This window comes from Artemia franciscana, chromosome 12, assembly GCF_032884065.1.
Source record: "Artemia franciscana chromosome 12, ASM3288406v1, whole genome shotgun sequence".
NCBI lineage: Eukaryota > Metazoa > Arthropoda > Branchiopoda > Anostraca > Artemiidae > Artemia > Artemia franciscana.
In genome coordinates, this window is record NC_088874.1 from 5,139,909 (window position 1) to 5,160,772 (window position 20,864).

General features: G+C 35.6%; 1 protein-coding gene across 3 annotated transcripts in view; it reads left to right on the forward strand.

Annotated features, from left to right (window-relative positions):
• Positions 1-20,141, forward strand: part of LOC136033608 (D-aspartate oxidase-like) — a 207,600-nt gene extending 187,459 nt beyond the window's left edge. For all 3 annotated transcript variants that reach the window (XM_065714396.1, XM_065714397.1, XM_065714394.1), the window contains exon 7: positions 18,416-20,141. In XM_065714396.1, the coding sequence (XP_065570468.1) occupies positions 18,416-18,532 (117 nt within the window). In that variant the 3' untranslated portion in view covers positions 18,533-20,141. The remainder of the gene's footprint in view (positions 1-18,415) is intronic.
• Positions 20,142-20,864: the final 723 nt, after the last annotated feature.

Sequence of the window (20,864 nt, forward strand, 5' to 3'; positions counted from 1 at the left end):
AAATTCTTATCCTTTTCACGAATGCCAGGAAAAATTAAAGCTTTTGATATTAAGTTTATTTCGCATTCTCATAAATTAAAGAACAAAACTAAACACTTCCCCGAAGAAAGGGAGGGGAGGTGGATTATCATTATGATAACCCTAAAATTATTTTCAGATTTCCATCTCGTGTGAAATTAATGTTTTGTAAACATGCTTTGACTTACTCAATGTGGTCACTGTCATCTTTACAAAATAAAATTTTGCAAGTAAATACTTGTTCGTGAAGATGACTGTTAAATTTCTACGCTGGTTAATTTTTAGTTACAGTGAGAGGCATGATCACAGGGTGAATTTTTAGTTACAGTTACAGAAACTATAAATGCGTTACTTCTACGGGATGTATCCCGTATAGCATAGCTTTATCCTTATCACGAATGAAAGGGAAAATTAAAACTTTTAATTCTGATATTATTTCGCAATCTTTCTAATTCAAGATCAAATATAAATGTTTCTCGAAGAACGGGAGGAGAGAGGGATTATTATCGTAAAACCATGGAACACTAAAAATATTTTCAGGTGTCCCTCTCGTTTGAATCAAATATTACGAAACTACGCCTTCACAGACTTACTCTGGCAACTGAAATCTTGCATAAAATCGAATTATACAAGTAAATATTCGTTCGTGAAGATGACTCGTCAATCCTTACTTTGGTGACTTTTTATTTACAGGTAATATAAGTTGGTTGCTTCTCTGAGAAATTAAATAAAGAAAAGTTTTTTTTTTAACCGCAAGTAAGGAGCGACATTAAAACTTAAAACGAACAGAAATTACTCCGTATATGAAAGAGGTTTTCCCCTCTGCAGTTCCTTGCTCTTTACGCTAAATTTTCACTCTATCACAATTTTACTATTTAAAACAATAAAAAACTTTAGCGTAAAGAGCGAGGCGTTGTAAAGGGGATAACCTCTTTCACATACGGAGTAATTTCGGTTTGTTTTAAGGTTTTAATGTCGCTCCTTACTTGCAGTGAAAAAAAACTTTTGTTTTACTTAGTTTCTTAACGTTTTTGAATTAATGCATGTTTTTATTTTGTCTCACCGCACATGAATAATTAAAACGAAATTTACATATTAATTTTTTTTAGCTAAACGGCATTCTCATAGTTGTGATCGGGTGATTTTGATAAAAAAGGGATGGAGGAGGAGGCCTAGCTGCCCTCCAATTTTTGGTTATTTAAAAATGAAAACGTCATAATAACCATTACTATCTGTGAACAATGGTCAAAGTTTGTAACTTGCAGCCCCTCCTCCGGGGACTGTGGGGGATTAAGTCGTCCCAAAAGACTTAGTTATTAGGTTTTCGACTAAGTTGAAAGAATGGCTATCTCAAAATTTTGATCTGGTGACTTTGGGGAAAAAATGAGCGGGAGAGGGGGCCAACGTGCCTCCAATTTTTTGGTCACTTAAAAAGGACACTAGAACTTTTAATTCCCGGTAGAAAGAGTCCTCTCGCAATATTTTAGGACCACTGGGTCGATATGATCACTCCTAGGAAAAAAAAAAACAACAAATAAACGTATCTGTCTTCTCACAAATGAACGCATCTGTAATCTCTTCTAGCAAAAAATACAAAATTCCATATTTTTGTAGATAAGAGCTTGAAACTTTTACTGTAGGGTTCTCTGATACGCTGAATGTGATGGTGTGATTTTTGTTAAGATTCTATGACTTTTAGGGGATATTTCCCCCTATTTCTAAAATAAGGCAAATTTTATCAGGCTCGTAACTTTTGATGGGTAAGACTAATCTTGATGAAACTTATATATTTAAAATCAGCATTGAAATGTGATTCCTTTGATGCAACTATTGTTATCAAAATTCTGTTTTTTAGAGTTTTGGTTTCTATTGAGCCGGGTCGCTCCTTACTACAGTTCGTCACCACGGTCTGTTTGAGAAGCTTTATACTAGCTTCTTATCCTTTTCACGAATGCAAGGGAAATTGAATCTTGTAATATTAAATATTTTTTTCATTTGTTAAATTAATGGCCAAAACTAATCGTTGCCTATAAAAAAGAAAACAATGGGTTGTCAGGAGACCCAGACAACCGTAAATTTTTTTTTACTTTTTGCTCACGTGTAAAAAACCTTTTTTTTTTACTACCAAATACCCTTTTTAGTTAACGTAGTTACTATGTTTAAAAAAAAAAAAAATCAAATTCTTTGAGAAGACATTTCTTCATAAAGATGATTATGTGTACGACTATATTCAGACGTGAAGACGTTGTTAGCCAGTTCTTATTTCTTATAGAAATATAAGTAGGTCATTTCTTTGGAAGAGATCCAGTATAACTTCCTATCCTTTTCAAGAAATGATGCCATATCTTACTGCCATAAAAAATCTTAGAACATAAATTATCATTTTTTATCGTACATACAAGTGCTTTAAAGGTTCTCAAAAGAACTGCCCAAAGCTGACTAGCTCCTTTTTTCCTTAGCAGAAAGAATAATGGCATTTCAGTCCATAGAACCAACTTTTCTAAAATGGCTCCACTTGTAACATTAATGCTTATGGGGATTGTATCTAATCGTAACAAACACGAAGCGGAAACGTAGGGAAACTTTTGATGAGAAGAGATAATGAGCAGAAATGAAAGTTCTCACTCAAAGTTAAATGGGACTGTAGAAACGCTGTTCGACAAATTGCAACGTCTTTACTTTGCGCTTACTTGACTGAAGTTTTGAGTCCGTTACTATCGCTCTTGCTCCTTGGAAATCTTGTAAAGTGAGTCAAAAGCTGTATTTGATTGTACTGCATATTTGACCATGAGATGAACAAAACTCTTAAGAAATTCCCTAAGGAGACTGTCTCTCTGGAAATTTCTCTGGGTAAAGCTCAAGCTAAAATCTTAGTATTTATTTTAATGATTACCATAAGAGTAATATGACGAGGTTAATTCAAAGGACTAAGTTAGTATACCCCAGATCAACTTCTCACCAAACGACCACAAATAAGTAACGAAGTCCGACTAAGAAGGTGGTGGCACCGGGGCCATATGAATCAAATAAAACAAGGATGACTACTGTACGATTTTGGCTGTTGACTCCTCCAGGCCTTCAGATGAGAGGTAGACAACGAATGACAAAGGTCTATCCCTTGAAGATAAAAGAGTTCTCAACGAGCTTTGGTCTTTTACTCAAGATCGTCCGACGTGGAGGTTAACCATTGCTGCTCTGTGCGCCACTAGGCGTCGTAGGAACTAAGATTAACATAAGTTAGCATTTTAATTCAAGGCAAAACACGAAAATGAAGTGAATTGTCACATTAAAATGGCCCACAAATTGTCATAATTGTCATATTTAAGTTATTTCTTGACAATAAGTTTGTGTATCTCAAGGGCCTCAAAGGGGATAAGGGCTTGGAATTGAATAAAGCTTTTTTACATGTATTAGATGAATATAAGTCCAGAATTTAAGAAAGCATATCGAAGTCGTTTTAATCGACAAGGGATACTGGGTTGTTTCCAGCGAGGGATCGATGGATATTGAGGGATGGGTATAGTTGAAAAATCCGTTGGGCACGGTTTATATAAAGATAAGTTGTTCCGATCGAACGTTAATTGTATATACTTTACGTATTTGCAAGAAAAACACTTCTGTAATATACATTTTATATTCAAATCGAGAATTTCTTTGACAAGGAAAAACGCTATGTTGTCTATTTGGGACCAATTGTGCCTTGAATTTTCTACCATAGGTTGCCATTTGCTGCTAAATTGATATAATCATTGGATCTTAGGCTTATGCCATCGATACCAAATAATAAATAATTAACAGGGTCCAAATAATTATCAGAGAAATAAATATTTTTAAAAACTATTCAAAAGCGTCACTTTTTTGCAGTATTTTTGGGGGCACTATTGGAGGTATATGTCCCTAGGCTTTTATCGAGTGGCTGTATTCGATTTCAACTGCTGTTTTAATTTCCTGTAGTTGATGTAGACACTGCAGGAGAACTTCATAATTATATTTTTCAACATTGCTGCTTTCAGAAATTTTTAACACACTGCTTTCCGAAGTTTAGGATTCTTTCTATTATTAAATTAAATAAAAAAAAAACAAGTTTTTTTAACTGAAAGTAAGGAGCGACATTAAGACTTAAAACGAACAGAAATTACTCCGTATATGAAAGAGGCTGCTTCCTCATCAACGCCCCGCACTTTACGCTAAAATTTTTTACTGTTTTAAAAAGAAGAATTGAGAGAAAGAGTCAAACTTTAGCGTAAAGAGCGGGGCGTTGATGAGGAAGCAGCCTCTTTCATATACGAAGTAATTTCTGTTCGTTTTAAGTTTTAATGTCGCTCCTTACTTTCAGTTAAAAAAACTTGTTTTTTTATTTAATTTCTGAACGTTTTTGAATCAATGCATGTTTTGATTTTGGCTCTCCGCAGAGGAATAATTAAAACAAAATTTGTATTTTTTTTTTTTTTTTTTTTTTGGCTAAATGGCTTTCTCATAATTTTGATCGAATGATTTTGAGAAAAAAAGACAGGGGGAGGAAGCCTAGTTGCCCTCCGATTTTTTGGTTAATTAAAAAGGCAACTAGAACTTATAATTTTTTACGAATATTTTAATTAGTAAAAGATTTACGTAACTTATAAATTAGCTTACGTAAAGATGAGGAGGTTCGCCCCCTTGTCAGATCCTCGCTCTTTACACTAAGCTTGAAGCTTCTACAGTAGGGTTCTCTGATACGCTGAATCTGATGGTTTGATTTTCGTTAAGATTCTATGACTTCTAGGGGGCGTTTCCCCCTATTTTCTAAAACAACGCAAATTTTCTCAGGCTCGTAACTTTTGATGGGTAAGACTAAACTTGATGAAACTTATATATTTAAAATCAGCATTAAAATGCGATTCTTTTGATGTAGGTATCAAATTTTTAGGTTCCATTTTTTAGAGTTTTGGTTACTATTGAGCCGGGTCGCTCCTTACTACAGTTCGTTACCACGAACTGTTTGATAAAAAAAAAACTAATTTTTTTAGCTGAAAGTAAGGAGCGACATTAAAACTTAAAACGAACAGAAATTACTCCGTATATAAAATGGTTTGTCCCCTCCGCAATGCCTCGCTCTTTACGCTAAAGCTTTTAATTGTTTTAAAAAGTAAAACTGTGGCAAAGAGTCAAGTTTTTAATTGTTTTAAAAAGTAGAATTGTGGCAAAGAGTCAAACTTTAGCGTAAAGAGCGAGGGATTGCGGAGGGGACAACCCATTCATATACGGAGTAATTTCTGTTCATTTTAAGTTTTAATGTCGCTCCTTACTTTCAGCTAAAAAAATAAGTTTTTTTATTTAATTTCTAAACGTTTTTGAATTAATGCATGTTTGGTTTTGGCTCTCCGCGCATTAGTTATTAAAATGAAATTTGTATATTAATTCTTTTTTGGGCTAAATGGCTTTCTCTTAGTTTTGATTAGACGATTTTGAGAAATAAGGGGTGGAGAAGTAGGCCTAGGTGCCCTCCAACTTTTAGGTTACTTAAAAAGGCAACTAGAACTTTAAATTTTTAACGAACGTTCTTATTAGTAAAAAATATACCTAACTTAAGAATGAACTTACGTAACAAACTTTCATAATTTTATATTTTTATTATGTATACGAGGGGGTTTGTACCTTCGTTAATACCTCGCTCTTTACACTAAATCGTAAGTTTTGTCCCAATTCTTTAAGAATGACCCCTGAATCAGAAAGGCCGTAGAATAAATAGTTGAAATTACTAAAAATACTTTAGCATAAAGAGCGAGGTATTTATCTCCTCCTAAATACCTCGCTCTTTATGCTAAAGTAATTTTAGAACCCCTCATATGCGTAATAATCTCTGTTCGTTTTAAGTTTCAATGCTACTCCTTCCTTTCATTTGAAAAAACGTTTTCATGTTTATTTTTCATTGTTTTCTTATAGTAATGCTAGAAAATCCTGCGCCCTTTCCATTGAATTTTTCTTCCCCCATGACAGATTCCTCCAAGTAAAGATCCTCCAACATAGCCCCCTCCCCTCAGCCCCACCCCCAAACAAAATAAAATCCCCCTGAAAACGTCTGTACACTTCCCAGTAACCATTTCTATATGTAAACACTGGTCAAAGTTTGTAACTTGCAGCCCCTCCCCCAGGAATTGTGTAGGAGTAGGTCATCCCTAAAGACACAGTTATTATGGTTTTCGACTATGCTCAACAAAATGGCAATCTCAAAATTTTGATCCGTTGACTTTGGGGAAAAAATTAGCGTGGGAGGGGGCCTAGATGCCCTTCAATTTTTTGGTCACTTAAAAAGGGCACTAGAACTTTTCATTTCCGTTAGAATGAGCCCTCTTGCAGCATTCTAGGACCACTTGGTCGATTAGATGACCCCTGGGAAAAAAAAAAAACAAACAAACAAATAAAAACGCACCCGTGATTTGTCTTCTGGCAAAAAATACAAAATTCCACATTTTTGTGGATAGGAGCTTGAAACTTCTACAGTAGGGTTTTCTGATACGCTGAATCTGATGGTGTCATTGTCGTTAAGATTCTACGACTTTTAGGGGGTGTTTCCTCCTATTTACTTAAATAAGGCAAATTTTCCCAGGCTCGTAACTTTTGATGGGTAAGACTAAACTTGATGAAACCTATATATTTAAAATCAGCATTAAAATGCGATTCTTTTGATGTAGCTATTGATATCAAAATTCCATTTTTTAGAGTTTTGGTTACTATTGAGCCGGGTCGCTCCTTATTACAGTTCGTTACCACGAAATGTTTGATTTGCCTTAAAAAATAGTCAGAAAAAGGAAGTACTCGAGTTTGAAAATTTAACATCGAAATCATGCATGAAATAGCCATAGACTCTTGCAGTGTCAATGAACCTTCCATCATCAAAACAAATTTTCTGTCCAATTATTTGCCTTAAAGAGAAGGGTTCTCTATTATATTCCTTAAAAAATCGTCAGAAAAAGGAAGTACTCGAGTCTGAACATTAACATTAAAATCATGTATGACATAGCCACAGATTCCTGCTGTGTCAATGAACTTTCCATCATCAAAACAAATTTTCTCTCTAATTATTTTCCTTAAAGAGAAGGAATCTCTCTATTATTTACCTTAAAAAATCATCTGGAAAGGAAGGACTCGAGTTTGAACATTAACATCGAAATCATCTATGAAATAGCCATAGATTCCTGCTCTGTCAATGAAATTTCCATCATCGAAACAAATTTTCTCTCTAATTACTTGGCTTAAAGAGAAGGATTCTCTCTATTATTTGCCTTAAAAAATCGTCGGAAAAAGGAAGTACTCGAGTTTGAACTTCAAAATCGACCGTATGAAATAGCCATAGATTCCTGTAGTGTCAATTGACTTTCCATCGTGACAACCAATCGTCTTCACAGGAAGCGCAGAAAAGTTTCTTGGAAGATTCCAGATGGCGGGAAAATAAGTATGATTGGTTCTAGATTTTCAGAAATATATACAGTTTCAACAGCAGAAGATTTGATTTAGACTACATAATAATCATATATGAACTTTGGTGCATCTCTGCAAGCAGAAGTAGCCTACAAAAAGGCACACAGAAATTCTGGATACCGTATTTACCTACTAAAGAACCTCTCTTCAAATAAGCTGCCGAGTATTCACCTTCTGGAAGGTCCAATTGATGAGAAAATTGACCAAATAGTAGATGAAATCGAATCCGTAACCAGGGAAACTGCTAGTAAAGATTGGGCTGTCGAGATCCTGTCGGGGATGTCCCTGGGATTATTTGTATCTGAGGAGAGAAGCTTAGGGATACTAATAAAGGTGACTGACAGTGAGGAAACAAATAAAAGAGGCTAAAAGGCGTCTTGTCAAAAAGGAAACATCTAATCCAAAAAGAAAATAAAGCAGGCTATGTGACGTTTAAGCAATGAAGGGTGCTGAGAATTAAAGGTACCTTCAAGGAGGATGGTAAGCATTGTTTATATAAGAAAATTCGTTAGATGAATGAATGACTGACTGTATTTAAAGCCATTTTTCAGGCCGTATACATGCATATATAACAACAAACAAACTAAATTATGTAACAATCGACTTTCGAATAACAAGACCCTTCCGGACAAAATTTGCCACTGCTACTATATTTATTTTCGACGTCGACTTCAAAGCTCCAAGAAGGGGCTCACGACCATCCACCCTAAGAAAGCTCCTTCTTAGCTCATTTAGCCCCTGACACCTGAAAAGAAAATGGTCTAGCCCATCAAGATCACCACAAATTGGACAAGTATACCGCATTTCCGGTTGACACCTATTTTTCCAAATACTGTGAAGAGGGAGACAGTTTGCTCGCACCTGCATCCAAGACCTCAGGGATTGTTTTGGAATCCCTAATTTAAAATATAACTCTTCACCATAATTTTCTTTCATCTTATAGTAAGAACTTAAGCTTTCCGACTGGCTAAGGTCATTCCACCATTTCTGAATTTCTTGGTCTTCCAGCCTTATTTGGATCTCTGACAGAAAGGCTTTTTGATCTGAGATTGGGCCCTCTCCTCCATTCCATGCACACGATAGACCTTTGCTGTCCAGTAGTTTTTTGACTTGGAAGGGCCATGACGAGTTTTGTCCCAGGGTAAGTAATTCATCATACGCTGCTCTGATGAGTCTTGAGGAGGGACATTGCAGTATTTTCAGCCAAAACTTAATTAATTGGATCTGTCTATGTTTTCTCATGGAGAAAAGTCCCAAATCTCCCTTGATGAAAAGTGTGTGAGTTGTGGCGTGCAGACCTAGCATTCGTTTATAATATTGTAGCTGTAGAGTTTGTAATGAATTTGCCACTTCTAGGCCCCATAATTCCCCTCCATAGTGGAGGATTGGCCTTATTTTTGAGTTGAACACGTTTTTGTGCATCTTTAAGTCACCTATTCCCGTCAAATTACTGTTCCTGAACAGCGTTGCCATTGCTGCTTTTCCTCGATTTGCCATCTTTGAAATATGATTGCTCCATCTTCCGTTCGATGCTAGATGGAATCCTAAATATATTGCCTGAGACACAACCTTCACAGCTTCACCATTCAAATTAAAACTTTCTTCATCTTTATTTCCTGTTGATTGTCTACGGCAAAAAATCATCACCACTGTCTGTTTTGTGTTAATTTCCAGTTTATTTTCCTCTAAATATTCAGCTGTTAAATCTAACAGAGTTTGTAGCTCCGAATTGGATCTGGCGAACAAGGCAATATCATCGGCAAATAATAGTAATGATAATACATTATTTCCAAGGTGTACAACCGGTGCCCACCTTTTTTCAAGGTATTCGGCAAGATCATTTATAAAAATAGCAAAAAGTTTCGGTGATAGGGTACTACCCTGTTTTACACCTTTTACATTAAAAAAAAAACTCTAGATGTTGTTAAAAAGGCGCTAGTATGGAACTTTTTGTTGAAAAAAGGACATTTTATTATAGACACTGAAGATAGACCACAAAGGTATGAAGAAGAGAAGCTGTATCCCTCCGTTGCATCGATTTTAGCATCTCGATGCCAAATTACCCAATTATTCTGAGTCTTTTATCGCTTAAAAAGAATGAATTATTTAAATAGGGTTGCTGAAGTCAAATGAATATCCTCTTCGTTGTAGAGTTTAATTGCGATTGTAAAAAATTTGCTTCAAGAACTAAAAGAAATTTACAGCAAAGTTATCACAAAAATATATATATATTTTTTTCCTTTATCCGAAAATATTTTTTTATCCTGGGTGAAAGTCTCTATTATGCTGATTAGACAACCCTGCTAAACTCCTTATTCCACTCCAAACCAACGAACAACCTCGCTTCCTACCTTAATCGCAGCAAAAAAAAATTCACGTATAGGCTTGTCTATGTCTATGAAAAGTTAACTTATTTATTGAACACCCATCATTAACGTAACAAGATAAGACGGATTAGAGAAAAAAAAGAAGAAAAAACAAACAAACAAACGAAAAAAAACACACACATAAGGAACCAATTACTGTAACACTTGTCATAGCAACAAAAATTAACTATAAAAATAAAACACGAATTAGAATCAAATTTAACTATTACTGTACTAAATACTATTACAATCATTCTGTGAAGAATTAAGCTTTGGGCTATGCTTTGCAATTAATTTAGAAATTCTAAAATCAGGGTCAGCGAGTTTAAATTTTCTAATCAAAGGAAAATTTTGATGCCAAGGGGGTAACCGAAGAAAATACTTAGCGAAACGAAAGAAAATGGACCGGGCTTTTAGAAAAACAGCTCTAGTGAGCAATTTCCAGAAGGGAGCAATATACAAAATGTGAGGGAGGGGGAGGCTACAGCATTGAAAATGCTAGCTAATAGTAGGTAGTTGAATCGATATCTTGCTGCCATAATCGATCATAAGAAGCAGGTACGTCGTACTAGATGGTCTATGAGCACGGATTGGGTGCGGAATAGTGATAAACCAATGGGAAGACGTAGATAAACCAGATGGTCAACGGCTCGTAACAGTGGTATCACCAGTCCCTATAGAGGATGGTGGCTCACTTTTCCAATTAAAACACACTATTTCTGACTTATCAGTGTTGAAACGAAGGCCAAATTTAAGATACTCCTGTTCAAATGTGACAAAGACCTTATTTAACCTTTGGAAGATACGGCTGAGATTTAAAACGTCTTCTCATAACAAACTAGAACCAGTTTCAATGAACATAAAATTAGGGATATGGGACGGTCTTGAGCAGCCAACATGTAATTATTTCAAAAAATTGGGAAAAACTACTATTTGATGCACACCTTTCAAAACAGGAATAAATTTCCTATGTTGAACAGGGACATATTTTTATCCAGAGGCAGTTCCAGGCTAATACATAATCGAAAGTGCATATGTTGAAGACAGTGAATCACCGAGGGATTAGTCCACGTTTGGCAGCTTTGAGCTCGGTGGATGTGGGGATCAAAGGCGCGTCTGATATTGTGACTAGCGAAAGTAGACATTCTCCTGAAGATTCGGCACCAATTAATGCAATGACTGGAACTGTTAGGGCATCAGCACAACATATTCCCCGCTAGAACCCGAACTGGTGATTTGGAGTGAAATATATCTGCTCAAATTCATATAGGAAAAGAAGCTCGAAGACTTTGCAAAGGGAAGTTGTAATCGCAGTAGACCGAATTGATGAACATTCTGTGTTTTGTTTTTTACATCCACCGAACTTAGAGCTCGGTGAATTTGGGAATCAGAGGCGCGTCTGATATTGTGATTAGCGAAAAGTAGACATTCTCCTGATGATTCGGCATCAATTAATGCATTGACTGGAACTGTGAGGGCATCAGCACAACATATTCCCTGCTAGAACCCGAACTGGTAATTTGGAGTGAAATATATCTGCTCAAATTCATATCGGAAAAGAAGCTCGAAGACATTGCAAAGGGAAGTTGTAATCGCAGTAGACCGAATTGATGAACATTCTGTGTTTTGTTTTTTACATCCACCGAACTTTGAGCTCGGTGAATGTGGGAATCAGAGGCGCGTCTGATATTGTGATTAGCGAAAAGTAGACATTCTCCTGATGATTCGGCATCAATTAATGCATTGACTGGAACTGTGAGGGCATCAGCACAACATATTCCCTGCTAGAACCCGAACTGGTGATTTGGAGTGAAATATATCTGCTCAAATTCATATAGGAAAAGAAGCTCGAAGACTTTGCAAAAGGAAGTCGTAATCGTAGTAGACCGAATCGATGAATATTCTATTTTTTTTCTTTTTGGGAATTGGGATAAGATTTCCAATGCAAAAAGAAGAGGATATTGTTGCTGTGTAAAAATTATCTGCATTAACAGTGTCAAGTGTTGGACTAATGCCTCCCCCCAAACTTAGAATGCATAGCACTTATGCGGTCAATGCCATTGGATGATTTAGTTTTTAAATGCTCAATGACGTCTTCAATTGATGATGTGCTAACAACGAACTCTCTGTTAGGACTGATAGCAAGGAAATTATCTAACTCATTTTCATAAAAAAGAGATAATTCTGAAAATGCGACTCATATTATTTTTAGCACGTGCCCAATTGATGTTTAATAGGTTTTTACCATGAAGAGTCACAGCCTTAGAAAAACTTCTCTTTGTAATCAGATGAACAAAATTCACAGCACCAGTCGAAGGAAAGCTCCAGCGTTTAACGGATTAGAAAAAGGAGCTAGGGAAAACACCGGGAAATATTAGTTCCTCTAAATTTATCAATATGCCACTATTATAACTAAATAATATGCCTTATTGCTACCTCCTTCCCATCTCCAATAGTTTTTACTCACAGCCTTCATTCTAAATATACTTAATTTACACCTTGATTTCTCCTTTATTTCCTTTTTTCTCGCAACAACATCTTCTCGGAAAATTCTCATGCTCAACCCCAACTCGTATACTCCCTCTTAAGGCTTGAGGTTTTTCACTAATCAAATTTTTTTAATATTAATAATTTTTTTTGAATTTACCCGAAACAGCCATAAATAAAGGTAGAGTAAAATTTTGAAACAAAGACAAGAGAAAAATGCAAAATCAGCGAAAAAAGCCGGATAAGACGGTAGTGAAGAGGTAAACGCGTATAGCCCATGATTGGGAGTATTCAATATCGTATCATGGGAGGGAAGTTTCTAGGGGGTGAATTTTTCAAGGAAAATTTTACATTGGGGAACTTGCCAGAATTCCTATACGAGATTCTTTTTATGTCTTGATTTTTCTTTGCCGACTCAATTTTACAAGTGGAGATGTTAAGGGTAATTGTCCGTGGTAAATTTCCAACAGGATTAAATTTTATAGAGGATATATCCGTGGAGAGGAGGAATTTTTGCTTGGAGGTGGAGCCAGTTTTCCAGGTAATATTAAAGAATGATCTTAAAATTTATTTAAATTTTTTTCAACTGAAAGTAAGGAGCAACATTAAAATTTAAAACGAACAGCAATTATTACGTATATGAGGAGGGTTCCCCTTTTCAATACCTCGTTCTTTACCTTAAAGTTTGAAATTTTTCCCAACTCTTTAAGAATGGCTCCTGAAAAACAAGGTTTGTTTAATTAGAACAATAATAAGCTTTTTTAAAAGTGCTAAAAAAAAAAACTTTAGCGTAAAGAGCGAGCTGTTGAGGAGGGGGTAGCCTCCCTCATATACAAAAAGATTTATGTTCGTGTAATCTTAATGAAATTTTGTATTTAGAAGGACCTTGTAACTCATATCTCTTATTTTAAATTCCGACCGGATCCAGTGGCGTTGGAGGAATTTGGTGGGGGGAGGGGTCGGAAATCTTGGAAATGGCTTAGAGTGGAGAGATCAGGATGAAACTCTGTGGGAAGAAAAAACAGAAGTCTAAGATACGTGAATGACATAACCGGGCCAGATCCGGTCTCTTTTATCTGATTCGAAAAAATTAGACAAAAATGAGATATTTGTAACTTACGAACGGGCTACCAGATCTTAATGAAATTTGATATTTAGAAAGACCTTGTGCTTCAGAGCTCTCATTTTAAATTCCATCCAGATCTGGTCACATTGGAGCGAGTTGGAAAGGGAAAACTGGAAATCTTGGAAAACGTGAAAATTGAGGTATATCTTACGAATGGTTGATTGGATCTTAATGAAACTTGCTATATAAAAAAATCTTATGTCTCAGATGCTCCATTTTTAATTCAGTTTGGATCCGGGAACCTTGGGCCTGGAGGGGGAAACAGAAATCTTGGAAACTGGAAATCTTGGAAAACGCTTAGAGTGGAGAGATCGGGATGACACTTGATGGGAACAATAAGCAAAAGTTATAGATACAGGATTGGCATAATTGGAACGGACCCGTTCTCTTTGGGGGATCTCGGGGGGGGGGGGGGTGTTAATTTGAAAAAATTCGATAAAATGAAGTATTTTTAACTTACGAACAGGTGATTAGATCTTAATGAAATTTGATATTTAGAAGGAAATTATGTCTCAGAGCTCATATTTCAAATCCCGATCAGATCTGTTGACATTGGGGGGAGTTGGAGGGGAAACTGGAAATCCTGGAAAACACTTAGAGCAGAGAGATCGGGATGAAACTTGGTGGGTAGAATAAGGAAATGTTGTAGATACGTGATTGATGTAACCGGACTGGATCTGCCCTCTTTGGGGAGTTAGGGGGTGGTGTCTAGTGCTTTGGCGAGTTTGGTGCTTCTGAACGTGCTAGGACGATGAAAATTGGTAGGTGCGTCAGGGAGTTGCACAAATTGACTTGATAAAGTCGTTTTCCCCGATTTGACCATCTAGGGGGCTGAAGGGAAAAGAAAAATTAGAAAAAATGAGTTATTTTTAACTTATGAGTGGGTGATCGAATCTTAAAGAATTTTGATATTTAGAAGGACCTCGTGACTCAGAGCTCTTATTTTAAATCTCGACCGGTATTAAGGCTCTGATTCCTCTGAATTTCCTTTTAAATCAATCCATTGATTCTTGGAATTTTTCTAGAGCTCGTGCCATATGAGCTCTTGGTTGTTGGCTCTTCCGGGCTCGTCACAAGGGCCATATGAGCTCTTAGCTCTTGTTATTTAATTGGTTAAAAGAGCCTTTACTGTTTGAGAAAAAGAAAAACAAAAGGACTGACCGGTGCTTCCCATGAAAAAAGTGATATTCTTTGTTATTTAAGCCAGGGGACTGTCAGTTTCGTGTTTCAGGGTTTTGGTCATGGTAATTCCAATAGTATCATCTTCAATCCGCGTCTTTTTTAGGGACTTTAGCAATGATCATCCAGGGTTTCTGTCGGCGGGTAGGGGTTCTAACGCGGTAACCCCTCCCTTCCGTCCCTGGACATGGCTTTTGGTTTCAGGCTGTTTCTCGAAGTTTGCACGAATTTGTTTTTGAAATGACATTTTACAATTAAGACTAATCGATATAATAGGTACTATTCCTTATTCAGCTGCAAATTGCATTTTTTGTCATTAGCCAGCTCTTTTTTAAACGCGTTTTTTTGTTACTATGGACTGTGGTTAGTTCTTTACTGGGTTGTAGCCACCTCTGCAGCCTTGATTGTTAACAGTACTCATAATCGCCGCTGTTATACCACAAGACCGTATCTGACATTTTCGCATTTCTAGGATGATTCAAAACTGCTGGCTAAATTGTTCTTAAAGGGAGGATCAGTAAGAAGCCAAGTAATGTTGTAATAGATCATAACTAGTATTTGATGCGGTAACTTTAGGCCAATGTCTTGTTTCTCTGCCATAAGAAATTGTCTAATTCTGAAAGGGATTTTGTATATAAGCTATTTTGGTTGCTTTGTTTTTTTTTGTGCTAAAACTTACATTCAAACTGCTTTCTAAACGGTTCTTAAAGGGAGGATCAGTAAGAGGTAACATTATGTTAAATCACAGCTAATATCGAATGCGGTAACTTTTGAACAATATTTTGTTTCTTTGACATAAGACATTGTCAAATTCTGAAGGGCATTTTGTATATAAGCTATTTTGGTCACTTGTTTTTTTGTTTTTTTTTTGCTAAAACTTGCATTTTAAGCCACAAAACAGCGCGAAAAGTGTGTCAATGCTGTTTATTTTGCAAATAATTAATTCAAAAAGTTCTGGAAGTCCCTAAACTAAAAATAAATTATTTCGTCACCGTTTTTAATAAGGAGAAACTTAGTCTTCAGATTTATCTTGTGATGCCATGATACAAGGACTTCTGAGAAAATCCTGAAAGCACTGTTTTCTATTTCCTTGTAGAAAAACGTTTCTTGTGTTTTGTTTTCGAATTAGTTCCGCTTAGCTTCTTCTTCTTCTATGATTACAGGAAAAAAGGTGTAGTGGTTTCAAGACGAAAACAATTTCCAGAAAAGATTCTTCTAGTTAGCTTATTAGATTGGTTAGGAATTAGGTTGAAGGCGAGTTCGCCCAAAGGCACACAAATTATATCTACAAGATATAAAATCAATTTATTACTTTTCCCAAATAATGACTTTGCCACTTCGATAACTTTTTCCAATTAGATCCCAATGCTGTAACGTACATCATTAGGCCTTCGGAGAGTCTTAATACATTTTTAGAAGGTATATAATACAAGTGGCTGTATCCTGTTGGTTATCATTGGCACGTGCTATGAATAGTTTCAACGGTTGGTAGGACTTCGATAGTATTTTACTTTAAAATTAATAATTTATAGCGAATTAATAGTATATTAGTATATAGTATATTAGTATAGCAATTAGTATAGAAGTAGCAAGAAAGTCTTAGGGAAAAAATTCAAAGAGCAGCTAGGAATATTATGTTCCTAGAAAAAATCTATAAAGAGGAAATGAAGAAGATAAGGTCCAAACCTATTCTTAAGAATAGCAATTTAAATCAAATCCAGATAAACTATTTTAAATTTTATGAATTTCTTCTTTATCTTCCACCATAGACAAGAAACCATTACATAAAGGAGAGAGGTTGCGTATATTAGGTTTTCGGGTAATTAATCTTTACGAGAATAAGGGAAGTAGAGAGGAATCGAAGTGTAAATTAAGTATATGTAGAATAGGGGCCATGGATATAATTGTTTTGGATCTGGGGTATATGGCCAGATGGTGCATTAGTAAGATATTATTCTGACAGGCTGAGAAATCAAGAGGAAACTATTTAGTCCCATTGTTTCCACTAGCTCTTTCCTATAGTCCATTAAATGTCGAAAATTTTCCGAAGAAAACCCGTTGATGGCACTTTGGCTTCAACAGAATTTTCCTTAAGCCACTAGGTGCCACAGAAGTCTCATAGGCCAAGTATATGACCTCAAAAACTCGGCAGCTCTTTTTGTCAGAATCGTTTACTGGTACGAGACTGGAACTTCGCCCGGGTTAGAAATATTTATCTTTTGGTGACCAATTAGGTTCTCCAAAACCTCCTGTTTTCAAGTTTTTTGTCCGCAATCCCTTTTTGCATTTTCCTTAATGAATTAATCCATCTCTTCAAGATATTTTACGGTAAAAATACATTAGATTCAGTGATGATATGATGTTAATCAAGGACGATTTTGTCAAAACATGACATGACCATTAGATAATGGTTTGAAGAAAGTTGTCAGAAGAGTCTGAAGAACCCAGTAAAGAAGATCATTTTTAGAATCCTTTTTGGGACTAGATTTATAATTCTTCGCATCACCCCAAGACCTCTGCTTATTTTTTCAGCTATCGATCTTGAATGGTTTTTCCACGACAGGTTTTCATCAATTAAAAACCCCAAATACTTCGTTGTTGCTACTCTTTTTATCACATTTCCTCGAACCATGATCTGATCATTTCCAGCTCTTGACAAAAGTCTAGAAAATGTCATGAAAAAAGTTTTAGAGAAGTTAAGGTTAACAGATTTTGTTAAGGAAAAGATAGAAAGTCAGACGCTGCCAGAAAGAGCAAAATGTCATCTGCAAACAGGATTACACAAGCCTCCGACAGGTAATGCTTTTCTGAACTCTCTGATACTGATTGTGTAGATACGATGAAAACCACTCCAGGCTTAAACCCTTGACCCCCATTGAGTCAAGAACTCGAATAAGCTCTATGTGGTTAACCGTATCGAACGCTTTTTTCATATTCAAAAACCCAGCTGCAGGGATGAGACCAGCTTCAACTGTATCATTAATCTAATAAAAACTGCCATACCGTAGATAGCCCTTTTTTGAACCCAAATGGGTTCTCCACTAGAATTTTGTTATTTTCAATATAATAGCTTAAATGAGCATGTACCGCTTTCTCATATAGATTAGAGAAAAATGGAAGAATAGATATAGATCTTCAATTCGATGGGTCATCTTTTTTCCCTCCTTTATGAAGATGAACCACTCTTGCAATCTCTAGAGCTTCCGGGAAGACTCCAAGATCCAGAGAAAGGTTGATAAGGCTCGTCTAGACAAGTAAGACACTAGTTTTTGCGGCTTTTAAGAGTTCCAGCGAAAACTCATCCATCCCGCTAGAACATGACTTCATCGTAGCCAGGAACCGTGCCACCTCCCGTTCCGAATCTTGCAAACTCACAAGAATTCTCACTTGCAGGTTGTCTTTGTCTTTCAAAACAGATCCAAAACCGGCAGGTGTGCCAGGTTAGCGAGCGCTTGATCGCATAGTCTTTTTCTTTCATTTGCAAAAAAAACGTACAGAAATTCAGCTATACGTTGAGAATCAGTAAGACGACCTCTTGTCGTCTCCTTGGTTCCACAATAGGTTAAAAATGAGGTGCACTTTCTATCGTGCTGCAAAATAAAACAAATATAATAAATATAAAAAAATATAAATATAAAAATTTATAAATATAAATAAATGCAAAATAAAATAAATCTCATTGCTTTGGCCAAGTAAAATTCGTAGCATGTGAAAGAAGCCAGTTTAATTTTTCTTTAGCTTAATTATTATAATTTATTTTATACAATTTTTTACCTTTCAGGTAGTGCACAACTACGGTCACGGTGGTTATGGTGTTACAACTGCACCAGGAACATCGAAGTATGCTGTTGCCTTGGTCAAAGAATTCTTAGAGAATAAGATATCCTCTAAGCTTTGAACGCATCACAGTTTCAAGTTTTATAAATCTTTGTCTTTAGTTATGTATTTTATTATAAAAAGGTATATTCTGTTTGGAGGCATAAGGGAGCTTGATGTTTCATGATTAATTCTGAATTGATATTACTAATTGGAGCTCAATCTTTCGAAGCGTGCATCCTAAACATCAGTTGCTCAGAGAATAACTATGGAAAGCTGTCATAAATTGAAATATCTATTTAGTAAAGTTAGGTCAGTATTTCTTTGCGAAAGCTCGTCCTCGCAAACAAGTAAAAATTAATTAAATAATTAAAAAATAATCAACTAATTAATTAAAAAATTAGTGAATCGAATTAATTAGTTCAATCTTACGTCTCATTATTTGCTTGGTGGGTGATGGGAAATTCTCAAATTTAAAAGGTTTCTGTGCCCTGCTTAAGATCCTGACTAGCTGCTATCCTCAGGAAAAAGCAAGATCGCTGCCTAGGTATTTCCCTGGCAAGAATAGAATTTATTTTACGGTGGTACAATTAATGTCAGTTTGTATGTTAATCAGGCAAGGTAGTAGTAAAAAAAAATGCCTCTATGGATCTAAAATTCGGGCAATATCTTCCTATTTTTGGTGCCCAAGGAATTTTCAGGTACCTTAAATCAAGGGCACCGATTGCTAATTTCGGTGCTCAGTAAAACCAATAAAGCAGTGCATATAAAATGTAGTATATCCGATGGGTACCGATGGAACTATTACTTACAAAAATCGTTTTGCAAAGTCAATAATATATATGAAAGAAAACAGAGAACAATTATTCGTTGAAATACTACCTCAATTCCACTTCCCCTGAAAAAAAAAGCCAAAAATACAAATTCCTAAAAATTAAAAATTTACGGTTGCTACAAAGTATCCATGGTTGCTCTGATCGAAGAAAGATACAAGAAACAATCCTCAGAGGCTCCATCTCTTGGAATAAATAATAATAATAAAAAAAATATCATGATTGAAATACACCTTGACTAATTTCCGTTGGTACCAGAATTAGCCAGCAAGTGGTAAAGAATTTGCTACGAAACTTTAATTTTACTGGGCAAAGGAGAAAATGAAAACGAGTTCTCTGCATCTGAGAAAAGGTGATACAATGCGTTAAAAACAACAGGAAACTACCTTTTCTTAGGGTGCCAACTGTGGAGGGGGAGGGGAAATGCCTTTTTTCTAGCATTTTCGTTTAAAAATTGAAAAAGCAAAACAAAAATCCCCCGTCCAAGATTTAAGAAATACCCTTTATATTACCCTTTATAAAAAACTTGCGGCAGCTTGACTGGTTTTGTGAAGTTTTGAGGCAAAAAAAGTTATGTTTTGCATCCTAGAAAATTACAGTATACCTTTTGAATAAATGAATGCAAAATTACTTAAGACAACATTAGCGTTCTGTTTCATTTGTTTTGGGATATTAGAAATATAGAGATTTTTGGGAGATAATTGGGAAATTTGGGTTAAAGATTTCTGTGATAATATTTTTTTTTGTATTATGTGTGTTTTCTTGCATTATTCTGTTTAGATTACGTGTATAATCTCGTTTACGTTTTATGTTCCGTGTGGATCCCAGTGATGGAATAAAATCTATTTAAACGGAAAATATTATTGATATACTCAAGCTAGTGAAAAATAATACTGTTTTAGGTAATTTGGTTTGACTCCTCGTAGCCTTAGTTCTCGCATGCGCTTTGAGAGAAGTGGAATATCGAGCAACCTTTTTATTTATTTTTTTTTTTTTAATTTTAAAAATACTTGGAAAATCGCAGAAATGTGATAGAGATAAATTACGACTACCCTTATCTTGTGTTACAGAAGATGAGTTTCAATCCATTTGTTGCTGTTCAACTTCTATTATTGCTACAAAGACGAGAAATAATGAAAATATCCAAATTACAGCATATAGACAATTTAACAATTTGCTATTTATTTAATTCCTGAGCCCATTTCTCGCCTGAATTAGAAAATTGTAACGCATGTGGTTTCACGCATTCCTGCAAAAATGCTAGAAAGTCATACATAATCCATAAAATCGTTTCAATTTTTCCGCAAAACCCAGTATTTGGGAACTAAGGTAGGATAAAGATCTGTTATCGTATTCGCGTGTCCGAAGTCACTTGTGTTTAAGTATTTTATTAGATTTCAGCCAGAGTCAAGTTGAATGAAAATATGTCAACAGTGGTCACTGGCTTCGACCTTTAGCTTTTTGTAAAATGGGGAAAGTTGTGAATTTTGTGTTATTGTAGAAATGTTTAAATACACGCATGTAAATGCACAGTTGAACACTCTTTTGAGAAAAAAATGCATGAGAATACCTGGCATGGAA